Raw genomic sequence first — 15397 nt, 5'->3', positions numbered from 1 at the left:
AATTAAACAGTTTTGAAAAGTCTTTCTGCAAAATATTGCACATGTATACCTTTACTGCAGGCTTCTAAAAACAAAAAAAATGTAGATCAGCTCAGTTTTATTTTAATAAAAAATGTAGTTTTCATTTGTGCTTGAATTTTTTTTTTAATTTTATGACTAGAAGAAATATTGTTATCCTGAAATGTTACATCTTGAATTTGAAAAGAGAAATGAAACATTTTGACATGACTGGAGACAGTAGCCTGAGGCAGTTAGCACATTCAGGACTGTGACCTCCAAACTAAGAAGAATAGCTCCATAATATATGAAGAGATCTGTGCAGAAGATTGCTGTCCTTGAAACGTACCAGAAATGATAAGGAAACCCAGGGGCTACTAAGCTGTAGGTTGAAGACATGAGCACGTACATAGGAGGTGAGCAAGAAAGCTGTGACCCTCCTCTCTACAGATTTCTAGTTATAGTTACAGCAAGAAAGCAGTTAAATCAATTTGAACCCAAACTATGCAAAATTACTGACACAATTATTCACAAGTATCTGGAAGTGTCTACGGGTCAACTAGACCTTTTCTTCTAGAGATATAAAATTGAATTTCGCACCCAAGGAATTAGGAAGGAGCTTAATTATTTTTTTATTTCCAACTTTTTCCGTTTAGTTTTTTGTTTCAATTAGGGTGTCCATGAGTGTTTTCTATAACCACATAAGCTATTTCATAACACAACTTTTAGAGATGTGCAAAATTGTCAAATAGAAAAGCCATTTAACGAAGAGAAAATGGTTGCTCTGTTTTGCTAATAGTACTAATTTTGGCATTTTCACATTTCAATCTGATTAAAAGTGAGCATAACAAGAAGATCAGAAGACAAATCCTAATTGAACCAGTGGGGTAAAAATGGTGGTCACTGGCTAATAACTACGAAAGTCATTTCCAGGAATGAACAGTGAACATTTCAAAATGAGCTCAAGTGTCAACTGCTGCTGAGATTTTCCAACACTCTTGGCTTTTCAGCAGCTTCCATGGTAGCCAAATAAGCATTTTGTCCTTACAGTATAGAATGTTCTATCTTTAAGAAACCACTGCTTGTTCCGCTCTTTTCAATAACTCCTTTTCTTCTGTGCCAACTCTTTTTCCGTCTCACTTTTTCAAGCTAAAGTATGCTTTTTCCGTTGCCTGTGAACACTTTGCTCGCCACAGAAACACACAGGAATCCGCGATCCTCTATCCCTCTTAACCTCTGACCTTGGTTTATTGTTACCTGTAAGCAGCGCTGTGGCAAACATGTTGAACGAGTAGAGCGCAGCCCTGCAAGCTGTTTGTGTTCTGCAAGTACGGAGGGCACGGGAGGAGGGAAGGAAGAGAGGGAGCTATTTAATCCCCCCCAAAGGAACTCCCCTCTCAACCCATATCGTGAACTTGCAGGCAAATCATGTTGCTGGAAGGCACACCACACACACACTGCTGTCTTTTTAATTTCATCAGCTGAAAGAAATCTATACGGTGCTTTTATATCCAACTGTGATGCGGAGAGAAGTGAACTATACAGCACCCTAGAATGTAAACAGGTTTCTCACCAAGTGTAGCATAAAAATAACACAATCTAACAAACCTCTTGGCTATGATAATGGTCAATAGCACAGATCAGAGGTCTTCTCTTGGTTGTTAGTACAACAGTATATCAATAAACAGAAGTTGAACACATTCGGGCAACAATTCAGCGGAAATAATTACAGTCTACTTAAATTATTTCCATTTTATAGGCATAAAAATAATGACTTATGCTGGATATTGTGCGAAGATGTTTTTTTTAGCTTTATCTCCTGACAATATTAGGAATGTTGTCATTAAATCCCTTACAGTCAGCTGCTTGGCTGAGAACAGATATGGGCTCTAATCTGTAAAGAATGGTCTCCTCTTTTGTTTTACTGTATAGTAGCTGTTGAGCACTCGTAACATTCATAGAAACACAAACATTATTTAATATCAGCAAAACAGAGCAAGCATTTATTCAATAATTTCTATCAACATTAACAGCCTTCAAACCTTTAACACTAAGCCTGTTTGCTTGAATTGGTTATTTCTGTAGCCGATTAACAGAGAATTATTTTTAGTATTTTAGTCTTTATTCAATTTATTAGTATATCCAGAATATTAAAATCACTGCTTGACGCAACCTAGTGACACCTCAACAACCAATGCGACATCAATGGTAAACAAATGCTTGAATTGTGACTATTTTGATGGTTTTAATTGAAATATTCACTGTACTTTTACATTTCAAAAAGGTAGTAATCGTGACAACCCCATTCCATTGCATTGCAATGCATTGCATTAGACTGTACAAGTTTACTTCGTGAACACATATACATTTTAGATCTAAATTGCACAGCAAGTTTGTGCTTTTCCCACTTTTACTTTTAGAATCTGAACAACAATAATCAGAAGGCAAGTTAGACAGGCCACTATAATATCTGCCAACTTTGCATTCATAGCTGTCACACTTAATTATCATGCCAAAACACAAGGAAGTACATTGGCTACAGGAGGCCTTTTGTGAAGTCTTTGTTTTTGTGTACAATTAACTGGCAAGCAGGCTATATACTTAAATAGGGTCTATTTTAGGTTAGCATAATTGATGGTGAGTTGTTTTTATCAGCATGCCTCAATCCCCTTCAATGTGCCATATCAGGAATAAAAACCCCAAGAGGCAATGTTTTTTGAAGCCACAGCCCAGGCAACCCCCTGCTAAACCCTGACATTTCTTCATTACACCCGCCCTTCACTTCCCCTTTCCAGTTTTTGTTGTCGCGCTCCCCCTTGACTTCATGCCCATCAATAGTTGACCATTTTTTGGAGGGACAGGTAGACAGTTCCAGTCGTTTCCCCACCTTTACCCTCAAACACACAGATTTGCACATGGGGCTGACTGCCAAAGATCCTGCTTTAACTGACTGAAGTGGAGGGGAGGGGGTGGCGATACGGGTGGGGGGTGGGGGGTATGACAAAGACGACAGCTTGTGTGGGGGAACATTGTCTACGGCTGCGACTAGAAATCTTTTAAGGAAAAAACAGGATTTTATACACAATGGCTGTGGGTGTGAAGAAAGAGGGCACATATTAAAAGAAGCTCCTTTATGTGTGTTGAGCTACCGATTTCTAAACTGCATTTATGTGGATGAGGTCCAAGATGCTCTTTTCTCCAATACAAGGCTATAGTGTGACAGACTGGATCAAAAAAGCTTTCCAGGTTGTTCTTGTTTTGAAATATAATCATGATTCTGTGTATCCAAGAAAGCGCTCAGGCTGGAGGAAGACAAAAAAAAGACATAATATTACATAGTAGATGCACTTCTTTCAAAGAAATACATGTGTTGTTTCCAAAAACGAGGAACATTTTTATATGGCAAAATCAGGAATCTGACTTTTCTTGTAAACATCATCAGGCATTTGAGAAAAAAAATGAATGGATTATTTGTTTGAAAGCAAACTGCATTCAGGATCTTTGATAGAAAACAATTGAAACACATGTTTTTCAATTATTTCGCAGTGATGGACAAGAGGCCTGGTAGGCACGATGTGTGTAAATGTTTGTGTGCTTGTTGTATGAGAACGGGGGATGGAGCTGACAACTGAGCGGAGGATTCTTATGTAATTCTCCCTTTAGGTGGCAGGGAATAGTGAGAGCAGCAGCCCACACTGAAGAACAACTCGTTTGTTAATAAGATGCAAGTAAGATGAGATCGATAATGTTAGAGGGATTTTGCGCAAGACACAGGTGGTGCCTCGATGTAGGATGGCATGCAAAACAACAAGTAAGTGCAGGTCCAGGTCCAGACATAAAACTAGCATATTACCTGTTGAACAATTGATGTTCAGAAAAACCCATTAATGGATGGAGACAGAAATGTGACTATGTACAGCTGATGCCGCAGAGCAAAAAAAACTAACAAACAAAAAAAAAAAAAACAGGATGTAAGTACATATGAAAGTCTGCGATTTAAAGAAGATGAATAAGATTCACATGCTTTTTGCTGCCTCTGTTTTTTTGTCTGGTTGCAGTTGATGGGATAAACACATGTTCTAAACATTAAGCAGCTCCAGCTGTGCATCACTGTTAGGGCTATTGTTAGCCTGTACCTCAGGGAGAATTTAGGACTTGTGCACAATAGAAAAAAAAAGAATGACCTTCATATAAACTGTAAAGCCAGAGTTACATAAAAAAGTAAAATGTTGAAAATTCACAATAAACTTTCAATTGAATTGAAAGTTTTAGTGTTTGTTCTTGAAATTCAAATTTCAAAATGCTTAAAAATCCAATTATGGGTGCTACTCGGAGTGGTGTTTACAGGTGTTAAGCTTATTAACAGTTGCATCACTTTACTCGAGGTAAGGAGATATCTCTTTGAAAAACAAAGTTTATGAAACCATAAACCGCAAAACTGTTAAACCGGGCTGTGAGCATGTTTCGCATCCTGTAAAGGAAAGAGAAAAAAAAAATTCATATTCAAAAAGAAAAATTGTTCACTTCCCGTGCGCCCACCCCCTTGTCATAAGATATGGATGTCCCGTAAGGTTATTTGTGCGTGCTAGGGAATGAAGTGCTCAACTGGATTAAAAACATGCTGCATATGTTTGGAAATCTGTTTCCCTGGGCGTATGAGTAGACTGAGTGAGCGTGAAGCAGCAGCTTGCGTCTTCTCCAAGAGAGAGGGCAGACACTCTCATCATTAGCTGGGCTACAATGTGCTCCTCTACCTGCTCCAATCTGCGCAGCCAGGCTCCACTCTGACGCCAGACAGATGTTCCCAACAAGAGGTGTAAAGCATCGCGAGGGGAAATGAGAATGAACAGAAGAGAGGCAGAAGAATGGAAATATTTAGCAGAGTACACAATAAGAATTTAATTATAAATGAAAAACCAATACTTCTTTGTTTGCACAGCAGAGGTAGCTGTGGCTTGCTTGGCCTTTGGGAAGGAATTTTTGGCGTCCATATGGGGGCAGCTGTCCGTCAAATAAAAGAAGTGCTCAAAATTCAATGTGTTCCAGAAGAATAATTAAAGAACGGAAAACAAAGACCCCCCCCCATTTGAAATATTGGAATATTTAACTCAAAGAGGAAAAAGCAGTTGCAGTTGTTTGAATTTTACTCATAACCGGGTGCTACACAGAAAGTAAGAATATCTTATGAACAATTTTTCTGCAAAGATTCACTTAAATGCCAAGTTAAAGCAAAAAGCAAAAACGTAAGCATCTACAAACTTTTTTTCTGCAAACAGCAAACTTGACATACTATGCTGGTTGCACCTTTCAAGCTTTGGTTCTCTTTGTTAAGGACTTTTGTGCAAAATGTCCTGAACAACTAAAAATGTATGTATAATAAAGTAGACATATGAGATAATTACACTTGTGTAGCTGGTGAGTATAGATTGCACTTATTTAAACACTGCCTGCATGCACGCTAGAAAAGAGGTATTGTCTTCACACTTTGAAAACTATATACTTATTAAGAATTTATAAGACAGTCAGTAGTCACACTTTATTTTGTTACAGTGAACAACTAAAGAAACAACACTTTTCAACCTATTGTCTTGTGAGTTTTTGCCATTTTAGAGACTGGTTGATAAAAAAAAAGAGCCAAAACAACAAATGTGCAATTACTTTAGAGATGAACGCTGAATGTATTCCTGTAAGTCTATTGGTTGCAGTTAAAGGACATCTTGAGGTGTGGAGCAGATGATCTCTGCAGGCCACAGATTTCACAAAGATTAAGCCAGCTGGCCTGACACAGACACAATAGTCCACTGTTTGCATTTGTCTGAGCAGCAGTAGAACACACGCTCTGTTCCCCTTTGAGAGCCTCTACAACGGAGGATGATGTTAAAGCATCCGTGTGAGCTGCAACAATGAGCTGTTAAAACTAGACTCTGGTAAGTCAAGTAGAAGTAGTTCAAAGTACAATGCTATTCTTTAATCAAACAAAAGCAGATTTACATTTCAAGATTTGTGCTCATGAAACTATTTTTCAATTAAAAAATATCAAATTCATGTTTTTTCAATCTCTGGGCGCATATATATTTTTGTCTTGTTTCTAAAATGACAGTCTTTGTGTTTAGATTTTGAGCTGCTCAGAACACTTCAAAAGTAGAAATTGCATTTACAATTTGCTAGTTACTGATCTATTGAAGAAATTACATCGCATCTTTATTCTTAATCAGCTCAACCAAATAGCTTTAAGAGAAAAACAGGCCCCTATAGAGAGACATACTTGTTCAAATCAGAGCCATAATTAGGTTTTGACAGTTTTTAACGGCCAAGTAAACTAAATAATTGTAACAACTGGGTTAAATGGTTATCGAATATATTTTAATGTTAAAGATTGTACCCTGTATTTTAAGACTAACAAAATTATTTCTACTGCTGTTAGCCTTTAAATTTAATGAAACATTTTATGTCCCATAAACCATTATAGGTTTATTAAATATTTTATTGATTAAAATTTATAATAATAAGTCTATGATGGAGGAATTTGACAACCTTGTTTTCACAACTGCAAATTGCTAACTGTACATGCCTCTGCAGTGTTTGTATGAACTGTCATGCACACCGGTACTAATGATTTACTTACCAGAGTAATTATTGCTGCAAGTGCATGCGAGAACATCTGTATTGATTTAATCTCTGGGAGAGCAGAGCGAAGAAGGGAGAGGCTCACGATCTGGAATTCGACTTAGGGAGCGACACAACAATCTGCTCGGCTCTTTTTTTGTGTAATCGTCTGTAAACTATGTAAAAACATGGTATATTGCAAAAGATTTTAAATGACTGTTTGTGTAGCCTAGGAGGTCAATAAAAATGGGCAGTTGTAATTAACATGCATATATTGAATCTATTAATGGGATTCTAAAAGCAAGTGGACAGCTGGTGAGAGAAGACAAGACATCCTGCCACACACTTATGCCTAATTACTAGAATAAATTGTTTGTGGCAGTCAAAAGGAAGATGTGTTCACACAGTTAAATAAAAAGTTTGACACCTGTTATAAACACAAATTATGAAGTTTTAAAACTTCTACCTGGAGGATTATTTTGTATATTACTTTAATGTGGCTTTTCTCCTGGCATCGGTGACCTTAAACAACTGAGGCAGAGGCGAGTGACAGCTGCAGCGCAGGAGCCAAGTTTCAGCTTTAGCTGTAAATTGCTCTTCCTGTTTAACCTTATTTAGTTTAGCTAAACTTTAAAAAAATGTATTGATTATATAAGACAAACTCCAGCTGCTAAATGTCATGCTGAATAGAAACCACCAGTGTACTTTGTAAGAAAGAGTCATCTGGCTTTATGGAAACAACTCAGCACCTCAAGTTTGGTTAGTCAGTCTTATCTGTTGACTAACTTCAATTTCTATGTATGCATCTGTTACACTATTTATTGATTACCTATCAGTTAACAATTTTTTTCCACAATTTTTAATTGCCTTTTATAGTAATGAAGAAATCTTTGCAGCTCCAGTTCTGTGTGTAATAGTATGTGGTGGAAAATCTGAGGAAGGATCTGATAATTAGTTTGTGTACTCTGCACAAAATTTGTACTCACTGTCTAAAATCCCCCAGAAAAATGTATGATAGGGGCCAAAAATAGGCAAATCTGTAATTTCAAGATTGTAGACCAATTGATGAACCCATAGAGAGAAAATGTTCATGCGTATTCTTTCCATAGGCATGGTGCAGGCAGCAGGTCATAGTGAAGACTTAACACATAAAGCTACTTTTTGGGGTGAAGTAGGTGAAGCACAGGCACGTTGTACAGATTTTTACCCCCCCACCAAAACCTGCGCATTACAGCTCGCTAGTGCTGTTCAAGTGTTATGTGCATGCTCCTTGTGCTCTCTGTGCTTGCAGCCTGACTGTTAGAAATGAGTACATTAGACAATCTGAGTGTAGTTTGTGTGGACATCCTACAGGCCTTCCTTACCCTGTGCACACCCTATGTGTGCAGCAGGAGCCAGTGAGGGCACCACATTAATAACTAGAGTGTGGCGTAAGAGCACCGTACAACAGCATTACCATGAGCATCATTATGAGTGCATGTAGCTTACATCATTCTTACAAATACAATGGGGCAAAAAAGTATTTAGTCAGCCACCAGGTGTACAAATTGTCCCACTAAAAAGATGACAAGAGCCTGTAATTTTCATCATAGGTATACCTCAACTATAAGAGACAAACTGAGATTTTAAAAAATCCAGAAAATCACAGTCTGATTTTTAAAGAATGACTTGTAAATTATGGTGGACATATTTTTTTCTCACTTTGTCTCTCATAGTTGAGGTATACCTATAATGATGGCATCCCTTTGGCATCCCTTTGGTTGGCCACAAGGGCTGTAAGACAATTAAATATGCAGCCTCTCCTGTCTACGACCTTCCACTGGCCCGGGCAACCCAAAAACCTGCAGCACCTGTGCGGATATGTGACTAAGGCAATAGATACTGTAATCTGTTGGGTCAGTATTAATCTTTTGATCTGTTTGTTGTTGCAACCCCAGTTAGGATCCATATGACTTCACTGATAACTCAAAATATTATTTGTAAGCTAAACAGATCTTTGCTGTTCTCACTGTATGATAAAGAGAAAAAAGGAAATTTAAAAAGATATGAAATACAAAAATAGTATCAACAGGCTACATTATTGTACAAAGACAAACTTTTTTTCTAAATTTTCCAAAACTTTAACTCACCTAATAATCCAAAGATAACATACATTTTTGCTTTCATGCAATCTGGTGCTCAAATGTTGATAAAAAGCACCTTTCTAATTCTTAAGAGGTTTACGAAAGTGGCAAAAAAGAAACTATACAAGGGTGTTTTTCTCAAGGGTTTGTCTAACATTATATTAAACAGTAAAGACTGTTACATACTGTAAACCTATATGCAACAAAACCTGTCAATTAACCTAAATACTGGAAAAAAATGTCTCCCAAACTTGTAAAACATTTAAAATATAGTCTACATTATATGAAAAATTATGATTTTTTATTTATTTATTAAAATGCCAAGTCTTCCTCTCTTCTTGCTTTCAAATATGTGATGTACATTACCTATTGTTTACTATTTGCAGGTGATCATCTTAGAAATAGTTGTGCAATAAAAACAGGCGCAATCAGCAGTATTTAAATTATTTCAAAATGGTTTTATGCTATGGTTTCACCATGACACAATCTAATCAGTTTAGTTTAATTTGATCCATTTTTGACTCTGTTGCATTGGTGTTCTAACTTCAAACATATTTTTATTTCTAACTTCTAACATGTTTCAGGGAATGAATTTTACAAATTTAGACCCATATTAGTAAATCACACCCTAAGTGTACAATGTTCAAGAACCAACCCACTATAATAAAATAATTGGTGCTTATATCCCCTGTTAAAATAGCCAATATTAAAAATGGAGATATTTCTTTCATTAAGTGTAAGAGTAAAGTACGCATAGTACTCCAGTGTGTCCTTGTTGTGTACCTAATGAGACTTGTTGTGTATTTATCTTCAGTTATTATTGTTTGCTGGGCCCAACTTAAGTCTAAGGTTAGTTAAAGTGTTGATATATTCTTCTGAAGTGTGCATATGAACAAAGAATACACAGTAATTATGGAAACACTTGGAAAGGTTACATGACTCAGGATGGATAACTATAAATGAAAATAATATAACTACTGCAGTCTGTACTGACTGGCAAGTATAAATCAAAACATTGATTCATTTGACCTTTGAAAGTAAGCAGCTTTTAAATGCAGAGCATATGATACCAAAAGGCTCTCTAACATATCTATTATTTGTTTTACAGATGACTACTCCTAAATCATAGTTACCCAGCAGTTTAGCCTTAAAAAATTAAACTGACATTCATTCACAAATTGATGTATGTGTAGTCTAAACCTCTGCACAGAACACAATTCAAACACATTCAAAAACAACACTTGAAATAAAAATGAGGGTGTATGATGTCACCTTGCCATCCCGGTCAATTAAACACCTCCCACTACAGTTGGCATCACTCAAAGGGCTGATTAACCCCTCTGACCAACCACCAGTCTCAATCAGAAAAACATCCAGTTACATCGCCCAATCCCTACATGAGCAACGTGGGTCAACACCCACACAAGCGACAGGAAATTGAATTGTTAGAGAGAATGAGGTCTGCCAGAGCAATTGAAGAATATTTGTTTATTCACAGCTGATTGTGCAGCCAGACTGTCCTTACTGGCTCAAAAAATAAGAAGGCAAAGGTGAAGATGATTTCATAAAAAGGTGACATATCGTCATACCTTTGATGTATGCATTTAAATACCTGAAAACACTTGACATTATGCAAACATTTTATCGCACAGAATTACTTTTAAGGGAAAATTGGAACAGACTGAAACACACAATATCAGACAATTTCTACTGAGTTTTAGGTTATATCACCATTTCATCTGCTTTAGAGCTTTAAAATCAAAGTGGCTCTTATTTAGCCTACAACCACTACCCTTAGAATGTAACGAGTGCAGTAATTCATCTCTGAAGCGTCTCTGCGTTGCTTGTTGTTCAGAACACTCGACTTAATCTACTGGATTGATCTCCTGGATCTCTAGGGATTATAAAATGTCTGCAAACCTCAAAATATTTGAGGCAATCAACAACTCAACATGCATTTGGCGTAAAAATGCAAGAATGTGAAAGCACAAAAACGAGTGGATAAAAAGGAGTGAAATATGAAGAGAAATAAGGGGTCGGAGCTTTGCCCATTTCGGGGGTGTAAAATATGGAGAAGTGTGGATCATTGGGGGAGCTGCTGTGCCTCGGGGAACAGATGAAGGGAGGACACTCTGCCAAGATCTCTCCACTGAAGGGGGAGCTGAGGGACTGGAGCTCAATGGGAAAAAAAGTGTGTGCCTCGCATGCTGCTCTCCTCAATCTCAGTCTCACACGCTCGCATTGACACGTCCCGAGCTCTCTGCAGCAGAGGGAAATTGCTGCTGACAGGGCCTTGCAAACTTTCACAGCCATTTAGAAAGACTTACTCCCACACTTTTGTCACAGGCATTTATCGCGCAAGATACATGATATGAAAAATTAACATTTTCAAACTTGGCATAATTTTTTTAAACCAAGTTAGGCTTAAAAACCATTCATAATTTTGCAGCCTTACGTTCAGTTCTCGTGCAGATGTAAACACACCACATGCCAAGTGAGACCCTGAGATTATGAAAATGCAGAATTTTAACAGACGACCTTCTACATTTTATATATATATATATATATATATATATATATATATATATATATATATATATATATATATATATATATATATATATATATATATATATATATTTAAGAGATACAGTATGATTTGCTAATCCAATAAAAAAAACCTCAAAGTCTATCACTATCACCACATGAGGTTTACCTCTATATTCGCAACCAACCAGTGCCTCCAGTGAGTAGATGTTGGTTTAGTACGACTTGGAGCATCAGGATCAACCATCACCAGGACGTACACCTTTCCCTGGGAACAAAAAGACAGATTAAGTTTCGAATTTAACACAAATTAAGTATTTAAGATACCATAGGTAGCATTTTTGGTAATCACAGATAACAACAACACCCTACCCTCTTTAAAAAAAAGAGATTTTTAACTTGTAGAACATCTTACTTAAGACTTAAGAGTTCTTTTGGTCTTAGAAAATGACTAAAAAAAGCATGAAGAAAATCTCCAGCGAGAGAATATACTCTAACACCTTTATTTCTCAGAAGAGGTTTTGTCCCATCAAACTTCAAATCCTTACTGCAGCATCAACAAAATGACAGCGTTTTGGATCGGATACCGAATCGGCTTGTTAACATATTCACAGTAATTTTATGCCACTTACCAAGTATCTTTATACCCCTCAATCTGTCAATACATAAAGTGAGAGAAAAAGCATCTTAGCAAACACTTGATCACAGTTATTAGACGTTGGCTTGGCGGCTTAATTGCTGAAAAATTTCACTCTGTCTGTCCCTAAAAGTTAGAGAATTATGGGAGCAGATTGAATTATTGCGAGAGCACATTTGTCATCCTTGGTCTCGTGCCCAAAATCTGCCAGACCATATGATGGGCTTTTTTTTTTATTTTTTATTTTGTGCACTTCCTCTACAAACAGACACAATGTCCTCTTACTGTGCATTTGTACACTTTTGACTGTACTAAAAACTAGCAGTCGATCAGACGAAACAGATGTACAGCTTTTTATATTCTCCCACTGACTGCCAAGAAAACATTGTCAGAGGTGCGGCAAAAGACTTCTCATAGGATCAAATGCTTCCTTGTAAACATACACCTTCAATTTTTGTTTGTTATGTCCTATCAAGGCATTCTTACGGGCCTCTGAAAATTATCCTAAGCCGATGTATTTGAATGAGATAAAGAAGTAGTCATGTATTTTTCTGCAGATGCTCGTTTTCAGAAGGATTCTCTGCCTACCTGACAAGCAGTAATATGCGTAAACAACTAAGCCTAATAATAGGATAATACTGTAGTCTTAGTGATAGTGCCTCCAGGTAATATCCAGACACACCAGCAACAATAGAGCCTCCTCCACAGCCTGTCAAAAGTGACTCTATATCAGTGACCCCCCGGGCAGCTTACCAACCATGACCTGTTGCCTTCACCAGAGTTGTAATCCTCATTTGTGCATGTTTGCTACCAGGCAAATAAACTGTGATAATGTAGTTATACTAATATCTAAGTCAGACTCTGATGCATTCAGAAATAACATGGCTCTAACAACAGAGTGCACAAACACGTGCACTTTACTTACACACACACACACACATACTAAAAGGCAAATTAACCATTTAAAATTAAAAATAACCTCCGGTCACAATTTCTTTTGAAGGAAATTGAGCTCCATTGAATATTTTCACGAAAGCCAGCCTAGATTAAGATACACGGCATTGGACAGATTTAGATTTTCTAATTCTAAATTTAGAATTACATTACACACATTTCACATCAATTTTGAAGTGCAACAAGAAAAACGTGGTCTATTTGTGGCGGATATCGACTTTCTGCGATTTCTGCGCATATTTGCGGCTTGAATGTCTACCTGTAAGAGTCTGTCAAGTCCAGCTGGCAGAAGCAGCAAATAATACAAGAGCCTCTCATCAAGCTTGCACTTCACACATTGTGGCATGTTCCCGTCTCTCTTAAGAGAACATTTTTTTCTCCATCTGTCAAAATCCACATTAATTACACATAGATATGTGTGAAAGACTCCAGGGGAAAACAAATGCATACTCTGCCATCTGAAATATATCAAGGCTTTAACAAACTAAATGTACATCAAAACATGTTTTGAGAAGCCTAATTCTCATAGCTCCTTCTTGGGAGACGCAGTTGCCTCAATAATATATTATTTTAACTTTTAACTTGGTTTTAGTGTTAAAAATCAATGCTAATGAGCACACAACCTTATAAATAAACTTTTACATGTGACCAAACCAAGTAAAAAAAGGTGTCATCTTAGTTTTTAAAACAGAGTTTTTCCTCTTCTTTGTGGTTTTCTAATTCTTCCGGTGTCAGGTTATGGCACCGGCTTCATTTAAACCTCCATAAAATAGCAAAATGTCAAAAATGCAAAAGCCAAAGATCATAGTATTGCAAAAACTCGACACAAAAGTGAAATCTAGGGAGGTATCTTCCAATAACCACACTGCTGCATCACGCTGGAAGGGATGTGAGGCTCCTGGGTGCAGAGTTGAGATTGGAAAGATTGAGTTTGTTTTCTCCAGGGATGAACCTCCTACTGCCTGCTGAGACCACAGATAAACAGAGACCACACCTTAAGTGACACACGGCTGTAATCAACTCTGCTTTGAACTAACATGGCTACTGGTCAGTACCAGGGAGGAAAATAGACACTCTTTTCAAAAGGTACCTGTAGTTCTTGAAGGAGGTATTTCAAAAACTTAGAGGACATGCAAGCAGTGTTGAGCAAGTTACTTCAAAACAGTAATACATTACACCTCCCTGTTTAAAAGTATTCCCTTTCTTTTCTCAGAATTGTAAAGCTTGCATTATTTTGTGAAACCTGGAGATGATCATAACATAAAGTGACAAATCTACTTAAAGGGTGGTGATACTCTTTAAAAATTACTGTTAATAATATTAATTATTTTTGGTAGAGTAAAACCAACAGACGTAAAATTGGAGGAGAAACCCTCATGTTTATTTAGTTTAGTTCAGACAAATGAAAATATAGTCTCTACTCTGAAAAAAAAAAGAGAGGACAGAGTCCAGATGGACAAGCAGAGACACGTGCGCTAAAACAATGCAGGTTAAATTACCCCACCTACAACAACAGGACAGACAGCTAATGGCTCTGTGAAAAAAAAGGACTAAACACACTTGTTAAAAATACAAAAATTAAAATTGTCTTTGGGTCTAAAGCCTGACATCTGGTTCATTACATTAATTTGAAAGCATTTAATAAAGCTTAAAGTGATTTACAACAAGCAGAAAAAAGATTTTGTTTCTGGCCTTTTTTATTTGTTAATCCCTCACAGCCTCACTGCTTTGAACAGTTACATTATAGCACTTAGTATGTTGTAATATACAAGTTACTAAAGGTGTAATGAGTGAAATATTACTACTACGAATATATTATATAACTTAGTTATAGCAAAAAGTAAAGTATCACTGTAATAGGTTAATTTTGTAATGAGACAATCCTAACCTTCCAAATAGAATATAAAATTATTATGAAAGAATTCTTCACAGTTCAGTTCAGTTCAGTTCAGTTCAGTTCAGTTCAGTTCAGTTTCAGAAAACTCCACCAAAAGAGCTTCATGACAACAACATTTGCTCTTATTGTGTATTTTTATTTCTTCTGGTTCTAGTCAATACCACAACAATCTAATTTCCCTCTGGGATTAATAAAGCATCACTCGATTCTGTTCAATTCATTTGCGAGGAAAAGGAGCTGCCTTCGAGAAGGGAAAACTACCAAATTACCTTTGATTGAACTCAGCTGGGGATGAGAATCAGAGACATGGCTAATCACTGACCTCGTAGAGCTGCCTCGGCAGTTGAGCCGTTTTCTGCTAACTGATGACACCGCAACGAATGCGAGCCAGTTAGTAAGACAAAGGGAGGAAGGAGAAGCCCCTGTGCGAGTTTACAAGTTCATGCTTTATCCCTGACCCAATACAGAATGGTGTCATCTGCCTATTAAACATCCAGTTTTATCCCCCGAGCTGTACATTTCTTGGCATCTTCAGGCAGGACCTAAATGTTCGTTTTAATGGTCAGTGGTGTTCACTGCTCATCCAGGGCAAAGTGAGGCACCAATACCAAATCCATGTTTAAGCAGCAGATATGC

General features: G+C 37.1%; 1 protein-coding gene across 1 annotated transcript in view; it reads right to left on the bottom strand.

Moving 5' to 3' along the window:
• The window catches only part of pebp4 (phosphatidylethanolamine binding protein 4), a 69161-nt gene that overhangs the window by 32696 nt on the left and 21068 nt on the right, over nt 1-15397 (bottom strand). Inside the window, exon 2 of the mRNA XM_023958552.1 lies at nt 11443-11541. Coding sequence (XP_023814320.1) covers nt 11443-11541 — 99 coding nt within the window. The remainder of the gene's footprint in view (nt 1-11442; nt 11542-15397) is intronic.

The sequence above is a fragment of the Oryzias latipes genome, chromosome 9 (assembly GCF_002234675.1).
Source record: "Oryzias latipes chromosome 9, ASM223467v1".
Lineage (NCBI taxonomy): Eukaryota > Metazoa > Chordata > Actinopteri > Beloniformes > Adrianichthyidae > Oryzias > Oryzias latipes.
Note: the sequence above shows the minus strand (reverse complement) of the source record. Positions and strands in the feature narration are given on the sequence as shown.